Source organism: Mangifera indica, chromosome 7, assembly GCF_011075055.1.
Source record: "Mangifera indica cultivar Alphonso chromosome 7, CATAS_Mindica_2.1, whole genome shotgun sequence".
NCBI lineage: Eukaryota > Viridiplantae > Streptophyta > Magnoliopsida > Sapindales > Anacardiaceae > Mangifera > Mangifera indica.
Window position 1 is genome coordinate 16,133,296 of NC_058143.1, and position 21,388 is coordinate 16,154,683.

Consider the following 21,388-nt stretch of genomic DNA (forward strand, 5'->3'; position numbering starts at 1 on the left):
TCATGTTTAATCTTTTCTAATGATTCAGTGGGTTTTTTTTTTTTTTTTTAATTTTGTGTAATTCAATTCATTTATAAGCTTAATTTTATTGTTATACCAGGTGATCATGTGATTGTTGTAATTCAAAGTTTGAAATTCAATAAATTTATTATGGAGAAATAAGTGGTGGTTATTATAAGGGAGGATCAAATGGATGACTTAATGTACATATGTATATATATATTTACATATAATTTAAGAATATAAATAATATTTTATTATTTAATTAAGTATTATTTTATCTTTAATTTAAAATCATTAATCATATGATAATATATCATTTATGTATCTAAATTGTATATAAAAAATATATTTATATAATTTTATTAATATTTTTAAAGAGAAAATTTTTTACATAAGAAATCATAAATTTTTAAGTCTTCTCTGAAGGTTTATCAATATCAAATTTTTAACTTAATTTATAAGATTAATCACTCACTAATCTCAAAATTTATCCTATCTAATATGATTAATAAATAAAAATTGAGTTTGTACCAAACCTCAAATAGAAAATAGTCGTTTAACCAAAAAAAAAAACAAACCAATTTTATATGATCTTTGTAAAATCACGTAAGCTCCGTTACATGTTTTCATGACTATCACATCACTCAAGATAAAACAAACACCCACGATTGAAAACCCACTAAACTAAATCCAAGAAGAGCATTTTTGACGATCATGAAGAAATAATTTTTAGTAATAAAATAATAACTCAACATGAACTTATTCCACATTCTTATTGTTATTACATAGAAAAAAATTTCATTACACAATGCACTTGTTTGATAGCGTCCACCACCAACAGCCAGCAATAAAAAATGTCGCCATTTCAGCGTGATGGCTGTCGTGGCCATTTTCTTCTCCGACGAGAGAAGGTGTAAATACAAGTGTTGGTGCTATGTACAAATTTAACTACTAAAATAGGGATATTTTTTATATTAATTAAAATAATATATATTTTTCTTTTATATATATATACATCTTAAAACATAAAATATTTAAAATATTTTTTGATTTTCTATTTACTCAATCAAGATTCATTCAAATATAAACTCATGGATTCATCCAAACAATACTAAGATACAAGATAAAATGAGATAAAAATATAAAAATTTCCGACGATTTTTACAATGAAAAGATTGACCAAATTATTGACCTAACGGATCACCCAACTAATGAATTTATTTTTATAAATTGATTAGGCAAATGTTTAGCCAACTATAACCATGGCTGACCAGCCAATCCATCTAGCGAATCCCGAATCTTAAAATATTTTCCTTTTGAAGATAAAACCAAATTAAAAGGTAATTATATTTATATAATTAAAAAATATTATATATATAAAAGACATCAAAAAAAAAAAAAAAACTATTTTAATTAATATCCCCCTAAAATGCTTATTATGTTGCCGACCGCTTGTAATTTACATAGGGGCTATTCTTAACTATCCCTTCAAACAATAGAGAAAAGTTGTTATTTCAGTGCAAAGAGAAGATTAAGGAAACAGAAACTAAAAATCCAATAAGTGAGCAGTACAGTTATCCTATGACTATTGAAAAAATATATAAAAAATCCTCTTGTAATTTGTTTTAAATTAAGAGATGTTACAAGGGTGTTAATAAATAACCCCAATGAACTATGGATAGACAGATTCATCTTTCCATAAGTCTATATTATAAGTCTATTATTAATTATTACAAATATATATGATTCATATTACAAGTCTTTGGTTGCTACCGCATCTACACACACAACCGAAAAAAAAAAAAAAGACTCAACAGTTATCCAAAAGATAAATTATGGAAGTTTATGACACAATGACCAGGGGACATGAGCCAGGTTAAACATGAATTATTCCTACCACATATTTTTGTGTATATCCATCTTTCGCACCCAAAAACTGCAAAGCCAAACTATGAACACTAAAAAAAATTGCATATCATGATATCAAATACATTAACAATTTATATTTTCTGCTTACTCCCGCTCGCTCCTTTGCAGCATTTTGAGTGTATAACAAAACCGAGCAGTGGCTGAGTTATTTCCAGATCTTAACAGATTTGTCATAACTGGCAGAGGCAACCATCCCAGTAAGTGCTGACTGTGCTAGGGCTGATATAATGCACTCATGTGCCACAATTGTCATACACTTATTCTCGGTCATATTCCATAACTCCAACGACTGTATGAGAGAAAGTTCATAACCACAGATTAAAAAATACGGCAATTTCAATGACATGTTATACCAAAGAAAGAAATCAATTTAGGCTTCAGTTTCACAAGTTTAATTTCAAAAGTTATGTCATGCAAGCAATGTGTATTACAGAAAAGTACAAGTACAGTTAACATAAGAAAAAAGATCACCTGGTAGCCTCCAATGACCATGAGATTTGGATAGGTCGGATGAAAAACACAAGAATGATAATTGTTACCACTAAGCTCATGAATGCACTCGCCCGAGGCCAATGACCACAGTCTGACAGACTCTTGACTGACAGATGCCAGAAAATCTCCATTTGTGTCCCAACATATAGAGTGTACATCAGTGGTGTGTCCCTGAGAATGGAAAGATTGTTGCTGCCTCAAATCCAGACATAGAAGCAAGTTGGGAAAAGATAAAATATAAAAAAAATCTTTCTGGTTCTTGGCTCTTTCCAAACTTCAATTGTAATATTTATACCTTTAGGGACAGAGTCAGTCTGTCTGCCTCAACATCAAAGACAGACACAATATTTTCTGAAGCTGCAGCCAACAGGTGTCCTATCCTTGGCTGAAATCTCACTTGCACAGTACCTCCCTGCTCAACCAGGTGACACGATTTAGAAATGGCTTCATAACTGATAGGACTTCTTGAATTAAAATAAAGTAAAATAAAATAATAAATTAAATATAAAAAAGATGAGAGTTTTAAAGCTAGCCTTGGAAATGCGAGCACAAGAATACTGATTGATATTCCAGAAGCGAATCTCACTGTTACCGTCACAAGAGCAGAAAAGTTCATTCTTCTTCGGGTGGAAGTCAAGGGACATCACATGTGAGTTATGCCCACTATAAGTCTGCAAGGAATAGCCTGGCTGTACAAATAAACCAAAATAAGTGCCTAAGATGTTTGGACTAAAACATAATATAAATGCAGATGGAAGCCACACAGAAAAAAGAAGGTAAGAACAGAAATAGGTATTAAAAAGCAGAGAAATGGGAAAAACATTTTGCAGAGAAGAATTAGTCCTTTGCAGGATATTGTTTACTTTTCCCCAATGAATGAGATTAGACAAGACAGCAATGAAGATAGAAAATTTACCTTGGCAGCATCCAGGAGTCGCACTGTTTTGTCGAATGATGATGTTGCCAGCTGAGTTGAATTTGGTCTGAAGCGAACATCAGTAATTATATGATTGTGTTCATCTGGAGTGCAATCAGTTTGAAGAGTCTCCACGTTCCAAAGAACAACCTACTGACAAAAATAAAAATAAGCATCTGCATCATATACTTTCTTTTACAATATTTTGAATATTCATAGTTCTTACACCTCTTTGGCCACTGAAATGAAGAATGAAACCACAAACCTCAATCGCAAATAGATGCAGTGGCAAATTTTGCAAATGAAATTTGTCTAAAAATGCCAATCAAAAGTTATTGATTACATGATCAACTGGTCCTTGTTAAGCATTTTAATAGTTTTGAGGTAGAGTTGGTTTGGACTACTAGTCAACTTGTTAACCAAATGAATTGATAATGATACTTAAAAACCTAAACAATTGTAGTTTATGTGAAAGATATAATGAGGACACTTTTTCCAGGACTTGAACTACAGATATAATGGAGGCAGTGGCCTTGACTGACCAAATGGATGGTACTCTGCTTATGGATATGACTGTCATTCTTCAATCCTTAGTTCATTAAATATTTATGCCTCACACAACAATTATTTTTTGCTTTTATATATCATAGGTCATGGAAAATAAATATTTATGGACTTTATAACACTAACAAAGTAATAATGTACATTCATGGTTTCAGACTGGGTGTTATTTGAAATTTGTCTCATTCCTCTGGTAATGATTGAGAAATTGTGACACATAATGGCATGCATTTTCATCCATAATTCTCCTCCCATCTAAATGATCATTTCTTACTCCACTCAAGTCAAGAAAGAATAAATAAAGAAATAACCAATATAGCTTAACCGAATATTGGGTATATGGTGAACCATGACTGCATTGGTGTTTGGAGTTGACCTTGCTAACAAAATAGTCCACATATTAGGAATAATTATTTTCACTATAGCTGATGTTTTAAACATATTCCTTGCATGCTACAATGCATTATACCTTTTTGTCATGCCCAGCACTGGCTAATAACTTTCCATCCGAAGAGAAATGACAACATATAACTTTGCTAGTACTTTTACGTATTGAACTAACTTCGTTGAAGGAGAAACCTGAGATGCAGAACAGAAAGCACTTGGTATTGTCAATTAAAGCTGTTATCACTGCTGGAAGCATGAGATTAAATATTACCCTTGGAAGTTTCAGCTGCTTGTTCAGAAGGGTTTCGCTTCAATGAACCAAACAAATCCCTTCCATCTCCATCATCATGTGAAAGAAAAGATTCCACATTATCATCTAAGGAGCCAATGTCTCCAAAATGTTCCATATCTTCCTGCATTTATGTAAACACACACTATAAAGTGCTTTTTTAGGTCTACAACATATATCCAGACATGATATTAGCACAGAAACAGAAACACGGAAACGTATTTTCTCAAAGATATAGGAAACGGAAATGTGGGGAAATGTATATATATTAAAAAATAGGGTTTTTTTTTTTTTTATGAATACCAATTTTTTTAATAAAAAATACAATAACATGTATTTAAACAAAACAACACCAATAGACAAAATGAACAGAGGTCAACATGACAAGTTCACATTATCAGATTATTAGAAGAAACTAAAACAGAATTAAAAGAGGTCAACATATAAATAGAAATAAAAATGTTGTGGAAAAAACCCAAAACAGTGAACAGAGAAAGCACGAATAAAATAAACACCAATGTTTCTTAATCACTTTCATATATTTATCAATTTACATATACATGGTCTACATACCAGTACAAAATGTGGATATTAAAAAGTCCTAAAGGACCAGGGAAATTTTGAAAAGACGGCGAATGCCATTCACGGAAAGGAAAAAAAGCACCCCCACTGACCCTACTATGGAAGACGAACCGTTATTGACGGAACAGAATTGTTAACAAAGATTGTGCTAAAACTCTCAGATTATTTAAGTCAACAAAATTCTCATATTAATTCAACTATTAAACTGTTAGTCTGTTACTGTTTAAAATAAAAATCGCATCAACATACTGCCACTGGAGACAGATCGTCGATTCGTCAAAGACGGAACAGAAAAGATGGAAGAACTGATGAAGCCGTCGACGAAGATGAACTGGGGATGGTGAGAGCTGAGACACCAGAGGCAAACTGACAACAGAAATGATGGAGATGATGGAAGAACAGAAAAGACGAACTGATGAAGCCGGAGATGGTGATCGCCGAGACGCGGAGACGGAGAGGATTCGTGAACGATGGAGAGGGGAACAAATTAGGTGATTCGTGCGCTATGGTATTTCACATTCAGCGACGGCGTAAAAGAGTAAAAGGTTTGTTCTCCATTTTTATAGGATGCGTTTCGTATTTTTCATATACAACCGAAACGTTTCGTTCCAGTTTCGGGCCATTTCGGATACCGGAACGTTTCGGAAACACGGAAACGCACTGCCTGCTGCATTTCCATGCTTCCTTCTTTTCAGCATAAACTTCACAATTACAATAACAAATTACACAGAAGAAAAAATTTATTAGCACCACCCGTTCAACACATTAATGCAGTGTACTCTGAATCTCTAAATTTTGCATATGGAACAAAGTATATCATATTTTGGAAATGAAATCTAAAACAATGATTAGTAGGGTATAAGCATACTACATGTGAATTCTCACTGGTGCACGAAACACCAGAAGATCAACCCCACTTCATAGATAAATACTGTGATGATTAATGACCTGGAGTATCAAAGTTGAAGAATTTTTAATTACATATGTCATAAGTTATCAAGGATTAGGAAATATGAGATGGGTCAAAGAAACATTAACTATTTATTATTTCCTGGTTCCCGAAACTTATTCCAAGGGATAAGAAATTTTTACAAATTCAAAATTTTTCTTATCTAGCAAGCCCTGTGCGCAAATGTACAGTTGGTATGAGAAATATAGATTCAGAAATTTCATTCACATTTATAGTTTTGAAAGTTATGAACCTGGATGTACGTACCAGCTGGTTTGTAGAAGATGCATGACCACCTGCTCCATCAGAACCATACATCATTAAACCTTTTGGCATGTTACTGACATAGCAACTCCATCTCCAGGGGTGTGAGTTGATGGAGTTGAAGGTTGAGAGTTTGGAGAAGGACCAACTGTGTTTCCTGTACATGTACTATTAGCAGCTCCAGAATTAGAAGGAGGCCCCTTCCTTTTTCTGCCGTTCTGTTACATCACAGGCATGCAATACTTATAAATCTTTTAAAAAAAAAGTTACGACAACTTCATAACAGTAGTTCACATAGAATTTTGTAACTGATGAAGGAAGGAATAATGTTGAAACATAACAGCTCCCAGGTATAAAAAGTATTATTCGGTATAATTCATAGCTTCTAATAATTTCAAGAATATTGCAAGCTTCATTTTTCGTCAATAGAAGTAGACGATGGACTACTTCTTGATTCATTCAAGAAGTAGTGACGGTTGGATGGGTGGCGATTGTGACGGATAGGATATTTAAACTCAGAATTGGATAGATTTAATTAAAGGCTTTCAGATATATTAAAAAGTCATACTATCATGTTTAGAGTTTTAGTGGGTTGGGTTTGGGAAAGTGGTGGTTCTGATGGGATTGGGCAAGTGATGATTCTAGCGGGTTTGGACTTACATAAATGATGATTGTGACTATTAGAGTTTTCATACTTGAATATATAGGATTGACTTGTAAATTTTTAAACTTGTAAAAATGTATAACTATCATATTTAAATCATTAGGGTCAGATTAAAGAGCTTTTTTATTTAATTTTTTCAAAATTTTTTATAATGAAATTATAATTTTACTTTTATAGTGTTAGTTGTTTTTTTTAAAAACCAGAATTAGATTTTGGGAGAAAAACATGATTTATAAATTTAATAGGTGAAAAAATGTTACAAGGTTAAACCTTGGGTGGGAAAGAAAATAACTCAATTTTAGCCTTTTCAAGCATGCGGATTTAATGATTCAAGTTTTATGTTATGTTAAATAAAAAGGCCAAAAAAAAAATGTTCCATAATTCAATATCGATTTTAAAAAAAAATTATAATGTGCTTTTTTATTTTTGTAAAGGAGTTCTCTGCAAGACAAAATGAAAGTCTTCATGTAGGTTTTGTACCCAGCATAAATAGAAAAAAGATAAACTTACGAAACTAACAATAACTAGTAGCCATAAACTCTACAGAGTAATTTAATATACAAGAAGCATTGCTAAAATCTCATGGCCATTAGTTAACGCTTTGGTAATTCCATTGTTTCTTGTAAGGGAAATTATAAAGAATAGGCAAAAGCAAGGGGGTTTAAGTGAAATTATCTAAAAAATTCAGATTAAAGCAAAAATGCCCAACTTTTGTGAAATATCGAAACTGCCCATATATAAACCCAACAAATTTCCCCTGTTCCCACTATGAAATCACTATTCAAAAACAGGGGAAAATTTGAAATTTTCCCTTGTCCCACTATCATCACACTGTCAGCTAGATTTCCGATGATTTTCATGGTTTTTGACAACTAAAAATGGCACAACACATTAGAATATTTTCCGTCATTTTGTTTAAATCAAATTATTGTTCATATTATTGAGATTTGAGTGAGATTTTACGGTTTAGGGTTTAGGGTTTCGATTTTAAACAATGCTTGAAATGTTTTGATTCTTGGTTGTTTTCGTTGAATGGGTTGAGAGGTTTTGTGTTATAGCCTATATAGATTTGACTTGTGTTAAAATTGGAGGCCGAAACGATGAATTTTTGATCGAAAATTCATTCCGAAGCGATTGGTAATCGACAGTGGGAACAATGTTTCCCACTGTCGACAATTTGTTGGGGGCTTAATAGTGTTTTCAAAACATTAGGGAGTTGTGTGAGAGTCCTCAGTCCATTGTGGGCTTTTTTGAGATTTGCCACGTGACAGTTGGTTGTTGCTGTGCATACAGTGGATTGGGGGGAAATTAACTTTTTTTAAAATTATAAGGTTTATATGAGACAGACTTTGAACGACCAAAAATTTTGATTCGGGAGAAGTTACGAGACCTGTAATATATCAACGCAAAGCTCGTTTCGAGCTCTATAACGACAGCTAGCTTTGCTGGTTGCACCGAATCTGGAGGCCAAAATAAAATTGTTTCAATGTGTATTATGCAATTTTTTTATTTTATCAAATTTAGGACTTTCGATTTTTATGATTTTGAGTTTGTTTATAACCGGACTAGACTTTTTTTATATGTAATTTTCAAATTTGATATTTGTAATTATAATGTGATTTTTTAGACACGTTTTACGATATAATTATGAAATTTTTGATCGATTTTAAGGTTTTCTTGTTGATAAACTATTTGAAGGTGTAGTTTTCGAAATTCAGATATGTTTTTTTAGATTTTCGAATAATTTTTTTATTATTGACATTCTAGAGTATTTCAATATATCTATTTATTCATAATATGTTATTTTCAATATAGTTTTCACGAATTGATTTTTTCGATTTGAATTTAGAAATATGAATTTCTTCTTTCCGAACAAACTCGTAGTAATTAATATTAAATAAAAATGAGAGTGAGAGTAAGTATTTAAGTGATATAAGAAATATATATAATGAGAGTGAGAGTGAGAGTGAGAGAGTTTACATAAATGAGATGATGGGAGAGGTAATTTTGGTATTTTAGAAAAAGCTATGGGCATTTTTGTTAAGAATAGTGAATTTGGGCATTTTTACTTAATGAGGAGATATTTTGGCCATTTTTTATAATTTCCCTTTTTGTAAAGGCACCATTAAAAGAACAGTCAAGAGTTTAATATATGTATGACCACACTGGCAAGTAGAGTTGCTCGAAAAAATATGGAAACCATGAATTTACCTCAACCTCAAAGCATAACTCAGGCTCGTTTATATATTATTGGCAGATTAAAGCTCAAGTCCTATAACTAGGATAATTATAATACTCTCACATTTAAGAAGTAAAATAATTAATCCCTTATCACCCACTCGCTGGTTGGATTGTTTTAAACCCTTCTAGTGAACTTCCAGAAGGTGACTCATCAGCTTTAGTTCCCCACTGCTGTAGAACTGTCTAGATCCACAAATCTTATCATACCCTGAAAACTATGTGACTCTATTATAAGTATGGACTATTTGTACCACATTTTAATACACACCCACTTTTCTGTTAAAAATTCTACTACAGAAATACGAATGATTGGGAAATTAATTCTTCTAAGATTTAATTTTAATATGATTATAATTGCTATAAAAGTTCATGGTGGTTAAGAGGATATTCAGTCAAAATCTGGGTGCATATAGTCCCATGATCCATATCTAGGGATTAAACATTCAAGGTCCAATCAGCTTCTCCATTTATGATATGTTTGTTTGTTTATTTGCTAGTTTTTTTCTATTTTTTCTGCATTTAAACAGATTGCAAAGTTGACAGAGCAAATAATCAAAATCAGGTTTGTGAAGTAATGCGATACGAAGTAATTATCTAAATTCACAAAAAATCAAAGCAAATTCCCTCGGCCTTCACATTGATCAGTTTCACGCATCCTACTTCCGATAACTTTAATAACTTAATTTCTTCTCACTTGTTTCTTTCAGCCAGAAATTAAAGAATTATTCACTAAAATTTTATTTTATAACTAAAATAAAAGCGAAAGAGGACGAAACTTACAGACAAATGCAACATTGGAACTCTTCGCGATATCCCTCCTCGTCTTCATGTTCATTTCCAATTCCTCGCTTCTCATCGTCTTCCACTAGAGCTTTACCATTATTATTATTATTATTTTTCATTGAGATTCTGAGATTGAAGAGAGAGTAAAATAGAGACATAGATAGAAGCGAAAGAAAGACAGACAGGATCGGTAAAGAACTTTATGAAACGGAAATTGTGTGGAGAGGTTCGACTTCCAACTCTCAAAGAAATTAGATTTGATTTGAAAATTGATCCCATCATTTTCAAAAATTTTTTATGTAAATTGATATTATTTTATTAAAAAAATGTATTATTTTATTGAAAACATTTATAAACCAACCAAAATTTTTGTCATTTATCCTAAACTTAGATTTGTTGCTCATTTTTCTGTTGATCAAATTTCTCTGTACCCTAAATGTAAGGGTTCAACCGTCTTTACATGTGTTTATCTTTTTATTTCATAGTATTAAAATTTAAAGCCAAAGGACTATTTCCCACCCAAATATGCTGCATTCCCAAGTTTTTCTTCTTTAATTGTGAGAATATCAAATAAGAGACTTCAAAACAAAACCCTATTTGATGTGAAAAAATTGACCGAATGATTGACCTAACCAACCACTCAACCAATCAATTTATTTTTAAAAATTGATTAATCAAATATTTGGCCAACTAACCATGGTCAACCGGCCAATCCATCTAGCGAATCCCCAATCTTAAAATATTTTTCTTTTAAAGATAAAACCAAATTAAAAGGTAATTATATTTATATAATTAAAAAAATATATTATATATATAAAAGACAACCAAAAAAAAAAAATTATTTTAATTAATATCCCCCTAAAATGCTTATGTTACCGACCGCTTGTAATTTACGTAGAGGCTATTCTTAACTATCCCTTCAAACAATAGAGAAAAGTTGATGTTTCAGTGCAAAGATAAGATTAAGGAAACAGAAACTAAAAATCCAATAAGTGAGCAGTACTATTATCCTATGACTACTGAAAAAATATATAAAAAATCCTCTTGTAATTTGTTTTAAATTAAGAGATGTTACAAGGGTGTTAATAAATAACCCCAATGAACTATGGATAGACAGATTCATCTTCCATAAGTCCATATTATAAGTCTATTATTAATTATTACAAATATATATGATTCATATTACAAGTCTTTGGTTGCTACCGCATCTACACACACAACCAAAAAAAAAAAAAGACTAAACAGTTATCCAACAGATAAATTACGGAAGTTTATGACACAATGACCAGGGGACATGAACCAGGTTAAACATAAATTATTCCTACCACATATTTTTGTGTATATCCATCTTTCGCACCCGAAAACTGCAAAGCCAAACTATGAACACTAAAAAAAATTGCATATCATGATATCAAATACATTAACAATTTATATTTTCTGCTTACTCCCGCTCGCTCCTTTGCAGCATTTTGAGAGTATAACAAAACGGAGCAGTGGCTGAGTTATTTCCAGATCTTAACAGATTTGTCATGACTGGCAGAGGCAACCATCCCGGTAAGTGGTGACTGTGCTAGGGCTGATATCATGCACTCATGTGCCACAATTGTCATACACTTATTCTCAGTCGTATTCCATAACTCCAATGACTGTATGAGAGAAAGTTCATAACCACAGATTAAAAAATACGGCAATTTTAATGACATGTTATACCAAAGAAAGAAATCAATTTAGGCTTCAGTTTCACAAGTTTAATTTCAAAAGTTATGTCATGCAAGCAATGTGTATTACAGAAAAGTACAAGTACAGTTAACATAAGAAAAAAGATCACCTGGTAGCCTCCAATGACCATGAGAGTTGGATAGGTTGGATGAAAAACACAAGAATGATAATTGTTACCACTAAGCTCATGAATGCACTCGCCCGAGGCCAATGACCACAGTCTGACAGACTCTTGACTGACAGATGCCAGAAAATCTCCATTTGTGTCCCAACATATAGAGTGTACATCCGTGGTGTGTCCCTGAGAATGGAAAGATTGTTGCTGCCTCAAATCCAGACATAGAAGCAAGTTGGGAAAAGATAAAATATAAAAAAAATCTTTCTGGTTCTTGGTTCTTTCCAAACTTCAATTGTAATATTTATACCTTTAAGGAGAGAGTCAGTCTGTCTGCCTCAACATCAAAGACAGACACAATATTTTCTGAAGCTGCAGCCAACAAGTGTCCTATCCTTGGCTGAAATCTCACTTGCACAGTACCTCCCTGCTCAACCAGGTGACACGATTTAGAAATGGCTTCATAACTGATAGGACTTCTTGAATTAAAATAAAGTAAAATAAAATAATACATTAAATATAAAAAAGATGAGAGTTTTAAAGCTAGCCTTGGAAATACGAGCACAAGAATACTGATTGATATTCCAGAAGCGAATCTCACTGTTACCATCACAAGAGCAGAAAAGTTCATTCTTCTTCGGATGGAAATCAAGGGACATCACATGTGAGCTATGCCCCTTATAAGTCTGCAAGGAATAGCTTGGCTGTACAAATAAACCAAAATAAGTGCCTAAGATGTTTGGACTAAAACATAATATAAATGTAGATGGAATCCATACAGAAAAAAGAAGGTAAGAACAGAAATAGGTATTAAAAAGCAGAGAAATGGGAAAAACATTTTGCAGAGAAGAATTAGACCTTTGCAGGATATTGTTTACTTTTACCCAATGAATGAGATTACACAAAACAGCAATGAAGATAGGAAATTTACCTTGGCAGCATCCCAGAGTCGCACTGTTGTGTCGAATGATGATGTTGCCAGCTGAGTAGAATTTGGTCTGAAGCGAACATCAGTAATTATATGATTGTGTTCATCTGGAGTGCAATCAGTTTGAAGAGTCTCCACATTCCAAAGAACAACCTACTGACAAAAAATAAAAATAAGCATCCGCATCATATACTTTCTTTTACAATATTTTGAATATTCATAGTTCTTACACCTCTTTGGCCACTGAAATGAAGAATGAAACCACAAACCTCAATCGCAAATAGATGCAGTGGCAAATTTTGCAAATGAAATTTGTCTAAAAATGCCAATCAAAAGTTATTGATTACATGATCAACTGGTCCTTGTTAAGCATTTTAATAGTTTTGAGGTAGAGTTGGTTTGGACTACTAGTCAACTTGTTAACCAAATGAATTGATAATGATACTTAAAAACCTAAACAATTGTAGTTTATGTGAAAGATATAATGAGGACAGTTTTTCCAGGACTTGAATTATAGATATAATGGAGGCAGTGGCCTTCACTGACCAAATGGATGGTACTCTGCTTATGGATATGACTGTCATTCTTCAATCCTTAGTTCATTAAATATTTATGCCTCACACAACAATTATTTTTTGCTTTTATATATCATAGGTCATGGAAAATAAATATTTATGGACTTTATAACACTAACAAAGTAATAATGTACATTCATGGTTTCAGACTGGGTGTTATTTGAAATTTGTCTCATTCTTCTGGTAATGATTGAGAAATTGTGACACATAATGGCATGCATTTTCATCCATAATTCTCCTCCCATCTAAATGATCATTTCTTACTCCACTCAAGTCAAGAAAGAATAAATAAAGAAATAACCAAATATAGCTTAACCAAATATGGTATATATGGTGAACCATGACTGCATTGGTGTTTGGAGTTGACCTTGCTAACAAAATAGTCCACATATTAGGAATAATTATTTTCACTATAGCTGATGTTTTAAACATATTCCTTGCATGCTACAATGCATTATACCTTTTTGTCATGCCCAGCACTGGCTAATAACTTTCCATCTGAAGAGAAATGACAACATATAACTTTGCTAGTACTTTTACGTATTGAACTAACTTCGTTGAAGGAGAAACCTGAGATGCAGAACAGAAAGCACTTGGTATTGTCAATTAAAGCTGTTATCACTGCTAGAAGCATGAGATTAAATATTACCCTTGGAAGTTTCAGCTGCTTGTTCAGAAGGGTTTCGCTTCAATGAACCAAACAAATCCCTTCCATCTCCATCATCATGTGAAAGAAAAGATTCCACATTATCATCTAAGGAGCCAATGTCTCCAAAATGTTCCATATCTTCCTGCATTTATGTAAACACACACTTTAAAGTGCTTTATTAGGTCTACAACATATATCCAGACATGATATTAGCACAGAAACGGAAACACGGAAACGTATTTTCTCAAAGATATAGGAAACGGAAATGTGGGGAAATGTATATATATTAAAAAATAGGGGTTTTGTTTTTTATGAATACCAATTTTTTTAATAAAAAATACAATAACATGTATTTAAACAAAACAACACCAATAGACAAAATGAACAGAGGTCAACATGACAAGTTCACACTATCAGATTATTAGAAGAAACTAAAACAGAATTAAAAGAGGTCAACATATAAATAGAAATAAAAATGTTGTGGAAAAAACCCAAAACAGTGAACACAGAAAGCACGAATAAAATAAACACCAATGTTTCTTAATCACTTTCATATATTTATTTACATATACATGGTCTACATACCAGTACAAAATGTGGATATTAAAAAGTCCTAAAGGACCAGGGAAATTTTGAAAAGACGGCGAATGCAATTCACAGAAAGGAAAAAAAGCACCCCCACTGACCCTACTATGGAAGACGAACCGTTACTGACGGAACAGAATTGTTAACAAAGATTGTGCTAAAACTCTCAGATTATTTAAGTCAACAAAATTCTCATATTAATTCAACTATTAAACTGTTAGTCTGTTACTGTTTAAAATAAAAATTGCATCAACATACTGCCACTGGAGACAGATCGTCGATTCGTCAAAGACGGAACAGAAAAGATGGAAGAACTGATGAAGCCGTCGACGAAGATGAACTAGGGATGGTGAGAGCTGAGACACCAGAGGCAAACTGACAACAGAAATGATGGAGATGATGGAAGAACAGAAAAGACGAACTGATGAAGCTGGAGATGGTGATCTCCGAGACGCGGAGACGGAGAGGATTCGTGAACGATGGAGAGGGGAACAAATTAGGTGATTCGTGCGCTATGGTATTTCACTTTCAGCGACGGCGTAAAAGAGTAAAAGGTTTGTTCTCCATTTTTATAGGATGCGTTTCTTATTTTTCATATATAACTGAAACGTTTCGTCCCAGTTTCGGGCCATTTCGGATACCGAAATGTTTCTGTTGAACGGAAACGCACTGCCTGCTGCATTTCCATGCTTCCTTCTTTTCAGCATAAACTTCACAATTACAATAACAAATTACACAGAAGAAAAAATTTATTAGCACCACCCGTTCAACACATTAATGCAGTGTACTCTGAATCTCTAAATTTTGCATATGGAACAAAGTATATCATATTTTGGAAATGAAATCTAAAACAATGATTAGTAGGGTATAAGCATACTACATGTGAATTCTCACTGGTGCACGAAACACCAGAAGATCAACCCCACTTCATAGATAAATACTGTGATGATTAATGACCTGGAGTATCAAAGTTGAAGAATTTTTAATTACATATGTAGTAAGTTATCAAGGATTAGGAAATATGAGATGAGTCAAAGAAACATTAACTATTTATTATTTCCTGGTTCCGGAAACTTATTCCAAGGGATAAGAAATTTTTACAAATTCAAAACTTTTCTTATCTAGCAAGCCCTGTGCACAAATGTACAGTTGGTATGAGAAATATAAATTCAGAAATTTCATTCACATTTATAGTTTCGAAAGTTATGAACCTAGATGTACGTACCAGCTGGTTTGTAGAAGATGCATGACCACCTGCCCCATCAGAACCATACATTATTAAACCTTTTGGCATGTTACCGACATGCTGCAAATTGCCTGATATAGGAACTCCATCCCCAGGGGTGTGAGTTGATGGAGTTGAAGGTTGAGAGTTTGGAGAAGGACCAACTGTGTTTCCTGTACATGTGCTATTAGCAGCTCCAGAATTAGAAGGAGGCCCCTTCCTTTTTCTGTCGTTCTGTTACATCACAGGCATGCAATACTTATAAATCTTTAAAAAAAAATGTTACCACAACTTCATAAAAGTAGTTCACATAGAATTTTGTAACTGATGAAGGAAGGAATAATGTTGAAACATAACACCTCCCAGGCATAAAAAATATTATTCTGTATAATTCATAGTTTCTAATAATTTAAAGAATATTGCAAGCTTCATTTTTTGTCAACAAAAGTACACAACCTGCTGAGCTGCCTGTGTTTGCAAGGGATCTTGTTGAGAGGAAGACTGCTGTATCTGTGGCATATTCATCTGCTAAACATCAAAGTACCAGAAATAAGAAAACAGAATGAGTATTCTTAAGTGAAACATTCAGACAAAATGTTCTAATATTTTGAGATTTCTGCATAAAAGCATGTAAAGAGACTTAGATTTTGGTATCAAATCCCATAAATGAAAAAGATGGTAGTTAGCTTACTACCGATCTCCCAAATTTAACTTTGTTTGAACAATATGACCTATATCTCACTTCTCTGAGTCCATCTACTGGCTGTCAACTAATTTCACACAGGTTTGTAGTTCAGCTGGCCTAATTATTTGAAGTTTTCACAACGGAAGTATATAGCAAAAATTCATCTTATTTAAAGTTCAATGTACATGAAAATGAAGATAAAACAAACAGATGTAATTAGAAGATGCAAACATTCAATTGGAAACTAAAAAAAAATAGATTATATATTGTGGAAATTTTCACATAAATCGTCCCCTTGCTATTAACAGAATTGGTAGCACAACAATTATTATCATGCTGTAAGCTTGAGCCAAAGTCGATGCTGCAAGACTGAGTCAATTCCAATAAAATCCCATGTGAATTAGTACGGCAAGAGAGTGCAAACCATATTAGGACAATCCAACAGTCAAATATAAACAAACAGAGCATGCATGTATCAACGATACTACTCCCAAGTAATTCCTAAACAATAACAGGTGTTGCAATTTCAGAATCCATTCCAGGAATTTCCATGACCAGTTGAGTTAGTTCAGTTTTTTGCCATAATATACTAAAACTTGTATATCTATGACTCGCACCCAAGGTTATGGACTTTGTTAAGTATGGTACCGCTTAGGTTCTTTTTCCTTTTTTGAAAAGAAAGGTGACCAATCTACCTATCCACTAAAATAAAATGACCATAACATGTCTTTCCAATTCAAGTAACATCTAAAATAGATGATTTCGTGGTTTGGTGTTGAGTGGTGATAAAAGGAAAGTGGAGAATGAGAAACATAATAATTTTTTAATCAATTAGTTTAACTATGTGATGATTATGGGCACAATTAGCAAAATGTTGAAAAAATATTTGATTATGAAACAATTCGAAAGAATTTCCTCATTCAAAGGGATTGGATAACTGTTGTATCATAATAACAGATCAGAATTTCTAGTTCTTTTTGAGGATGTTTTGTAGAGAAGTTGTTGACTTCATGTTTTTTTTTCTTCTACCCCGTACGCTTTTGTTCATTCCTTTGTATATTATGTTATTCTAATAAAATCTTATGTACCTTATAAATTAAAAAATGGAAAATTCCAACCCTACTGAATGTTGAAATTGGAGTCTCTGTACAACAGAAGAATCAATATTTACAAGGGACAAGGTAAGGAAAAATATTGACCATCCATGAAAAACACTTAGCATTAATAGCGAGATTCTGGTACATTGTTTAGAACGCAATACTGTATTAACTAGTTTAATGAAAAAATGCTTACTTTTGATGAAGTTGATTGCATTGGTGAACCTATAGATCCATCATTTGCTCCAGGTTGGCCATCTTTTGCATTTAAACTGCCTCTAGGTAATCCCCCAAACCTTCGAGGATCCACATCTCCATAAATTGAATTACCAAGATTGCCTTGTGCCTGGGCCTGTGCTAGAAGCTGCTGTTGCTGCTGTGGTAAAAGCTGAAACTGATTTCCACCTGTTAAGAAAGGTTTCTGAACTTGTGCGCCTAAATTTGGCCGAATTTGGTCAATGCCCTGTAGCAATCAGCAAAGCCCTGGCTCAAAACAACCATCCACATGGACTAATGAATCTCAGGAAAAGATGAAATTGAAATAGAACTTACAGTTAAGGGCCACCCCTTCAATGGAAGACTACTAACTCCAGGATTCAGTCCTGGTGGCAGAACAGAAATAAAAAAACTTAGAAAGATTTATTCAGAGACCTGACTTAGAATACATCACATAATTGCATTTATATCATGGTAATAATGTCGCAATGGAATCCAACTCGGAAAAAATAAAAGGATAAAATTATTTTGGATAAGCAGCTAATCTCCCTTGAGGGAGCAAACTCACACTATTTCTAAGGAGCATTCAGTTCAAACTAGATTGAAATATGTTTCTATGCTCAAAGTTCATAAATCATACTTGGAACCTTAAGTCTTACTAGAAAGAGAAACAGTAAAGTTTCAAATCTAAGATGGAAAAGGAGAACTCCATCAGATTAAACTTTAATGCATATTGGAAACAAGATCAAAATATTGAAATTAGTCTTTTGCAGATAATATGAGGCAAGCAATTTTTTTCATCATGTTCATTTCAAATGACTTAATCACTGCTTTCGGTTCTACACAATACCAGTCCACTTCCCCTACAATTTTCCTAACCTTGATTAGCTTCAACTTCTATATATCCAGGCTGCTACTTTCTTAGTAGAGACAGAGGCAGTTGCTGAATTTTACAAATTTTTCGGCAAACAAACAGAAAAGAAAGATTGAAATCAAACTTAACAATCAATCAGACCCCATAATTTTGAAAATATAAATATATATTAGATATATTGGCTAATTTCATTTCCATATTGGTATTGTGTGGCTATAGTAGCTTTCAACTTTTTGTTGGCACAAAAGTCCTTTCAACAACCTCTTTGGTGTTCCACTAGCTATTATTACATGGATAATATTTTTTTATGAAGGAAAACGTATTTTTACCTGTGTTTCCTAGTCCAGGTTTTGATTGCATGATTCTTTGACCATAAAGTGAAGAAGGATCCATAGGCATAGATCTTTGGGAGGCACCCAGGTTCATTTCACCTTTGATGTCCTAAAATGCAAGATTGCCAGCTTAGTAAAATTCACAGAAACATAAAAAATATGAAAAAGTAGCACCTAATACAGTAACATGTCCAAGTTGTTACAGGGGTCTGTTGAGATCGTGCCTGAATTTGCTGCAATGCTGCAGTCACACTTCCATGATTTCCTTGGCCCAATTGACTGTGTCACAAAGAAAAGAAGATAATAAAAAACCACAGTGATTATATAGATAAATAAAATTAAGCTAGTCAGAAAATTTTAGTAGAAAGTTTACCCAGGATGATTTGTAGCTGATTTCAGAAGGGCCATCCTAGCATCAACAGGAGGTTGGGATGTCTCTGAACCAACTGAATTCCCCATGGGATTTGTGTGTTTCATACGTTCTTCATACATTTTTGCAGCCAAAGCACTAGCATTTGACTGCCCTACCATTCCTTCAGAATTCACAGCATTTACAGGACCACCAAGAGAAGGATGATTTGGATTCCTCTGTTGCATCTGAGCTTGACGCATTAATTGAAACTGCTGCATTTGCATCTGCTGCTGCTCTTTTGCTTTAATTTGTTGTGCCTACATGTCAGTAGAAAGAAGGAACAACAGAAAAAAAGGTCAAGCTACCAAAACTTTGGCAAGTAGTAATATTAACAGTCATTGAGATAAATGAAGCCACCTCTATGTATGAGGCAGCAGGCTCAGAATGCTTCTCGTTTGTCCTGGCAATAAATATGTCCCAAAAAACAGACCACCATTCAAAAAGAAACCCTCCAGGAGCATCAATTGCTGCATACATAAGTTAAATAACATATAAAATTCTTGTTCAAACACCCCTTCTAAATAATCCTCCCAAATGACACACACACTATACTGAAGTACCAATCAAGTTGAGCACATACAGGTAACAGATTGCTTTTAAAATAATACAGAAATTCCTATAAATCTTAAACAGAAGAACACCAGAACTTAGATAAGAGAACTACAAAGCAAAAAATCCATGCGGCAAACCTACACAGATTACCATCAGCAGAGAACACGTAATTGTTTTTAGCGTGTAAAAATTGTCAGATCAATTAGTTATTCAAAAGATAATGTTCAACTAAATTAACATTACAAGTCGGCAACAAACATACTTTTATTGGAACAAATATTACCTACTGGATCCGGGGCAACTTTCCCTTCAGTCATGAAGGATTTTGCAGTAGCATGCAATTTTTTCTTCACCAAGTAATCATAAATGTACACATCAAGCCTAACAATACAACAAACCAAAACAACAATTAGATCTTACTTGCATAAAGCAATTCCAACATGTGGCAAACAAAATTAGTAAATTTTACATACATCTTATCCGCTTCCCAGTTACTGCTCTGCTGCGCCATCTTTTTAGCCCAACCAAACAATAACAACTCCTGAAAAATCAAATAATCAAAATTCAATTTTATGATTACAAACTTATTAATCAAGTTCAAACTGCTCAAAACCATAATTATTTAATTTTCAACTTATTAAATCTATTTCATAAATCTCACCTACAGAATTCCAATTCAGATTTCATAAAATCTAAGGATTATACAACGAATCCTACAGTTTACCAAAAGAAAATAAAAAAAAAAGAAACATAAAAATTAAAAAAAACTAACCCCAAACTCAATAATTTAGATGGATCAAAGCCAACATTACCAAATTTTAAGCTTTGGTCAACGACGATTTCAGCTGATCGGGCATTGCTCCTGCAGTGAACAAATTCATTAAAATTATATAAAAATAAAATCAAGTAATTGAATAAATAATATTTAATATATAAATTTTACTCAAGAGAGTAGACGATATGTGATCCAAGAAGAGAAAATAGTAAAATTTCGAGCCGCAGAGCAATTCAACTATGAGCTGAGTAACAGCTGAAGTTAGAACAGCACAGAAAATAAGAGTTTGAAAGAGTTCTCGAGTTTGCTTCGGATACGAAGCTGATGATTTGGAGCAAGAGGCTGAGGTTTGGTTCGAAGCTTAGGTAGGTTAGGGCGGTCCAGGTTAGGCCCAACCCAAGCCACACTATATATGCAGGTTTCTAATTTGATGGATTTGATCTTGACTGTCCGATTTTGAGGTCCACATTTCTATTGTGGCGCATAACGTTAGATATGGGCCCCCTATTCTATTTTGGATCAAAACCTACGACGTCATCTCCCTGTAAACCCTAGGTCAACAAATATTTATATAATAGAATTGTACGTG

The 21,388-nt window shown here is 33.2% G+C and overlaps 1 protein-coding gene and 1 pseudogene across 5 annotated transcripts; both read right to left on the reverse strand.

The window, feature by feature from the left end:
• Nucleotides 1-1,696: 1,696 nt before the first annotated feature.
• On the reverse strand, nucleotides 1,697-10,087 carry LOC123220464 (annotated as a pseudogene).
• Nucleotides 10,088-11,129: 1,042 nt separating this feature from the next.
• Nucleotides 11,130-21,121, reverse strand: LOC123220463 (transcriptional corepressor LEUNIG_HOMOLOG-like). 5 transcript variants are annotated; one of them, XR_006503049.1, is made up of 20 exons: nucleotides 20,968-21,121; nucleotides 20,837-20,886; nucleotides 20,498-20,565; nucleotides 20,308-20,405; nucleotides 19,830-19,939; nucleotides 19,434-19,729; nucleotides 19,264-19,339; nucleotides 19,058-19,169; nucleotides 18,191-18,240; nucleotides 17,835-18,101; nucleotides 16,313-16,384; nucleotides 15,857-16,090; nucleotides 14,047-14,188; nucleotides 13,858-13,967; nucleotides 12,826-12,975; nucleotides 12,443-12,598; nucleotides 12,205-12,321; nucleotides 11,889-12,080; nucleotides 11,506-11,706; nucleotides 11,130-11,424 (listed from the first exon to the last, which is right to left on the reverse strand). XR_006503049.1 is itself a non-coding variant. In XM_044642688.1 (19 exons), exons 3-19 carry the CDS (start codon nucleotides 20,533-20,535, stop codon nucleotides 11,563-11,565), a joined length of 2,364 nt encoding a protein of 787 aa, XP_044498623.1. In that variant the 5' UTR covers nucleotides 20,536-20,565; nucleotides 20,837-20,886; nucleotides 20,968-21,121; the 3' UTR covers nucleotides 11,130-11,562. The 5 variants fall into 5 exon arrangements, 4 of the variants coding, with proteins under 4 accessions (XP_044498623.1, XP_044498624.1, XP_044498626.1 ...); XM_044642688.1 differs by having other exon boundaries at nucleotides 11,130-11,706; XM_044642689.1 differs by having other exon boundaries at nucleotides 11,130-11,706; nucleotides 20,797-20,886.
• Nucleotides 21,122-21,388: the final 267 nt, after the last annotated feature.

Coding starts and splice junctions, on each gene's coding strand:
- LOC123220463 (XM_044642688.1), bottom strand. CDS start 20,535: ATGGCGCAGCAGAGCAGTAACTGGGAAGCGGATAAGAT. Junction 18,102..18,190: donor TGAAGGGGTGGCCCTTAACT/GTAAGTTCTATT, acceptor TGATTGCTACAG/GGCATTGACCAAATTCGGCC. Junction 13,968..14,046: donor AGCAGCTGAAACTTCCAAGG/GTAATATTTAAT, acceptor TCTGCATCTCAG/GTTTCTCCTTCAACGAAGTT.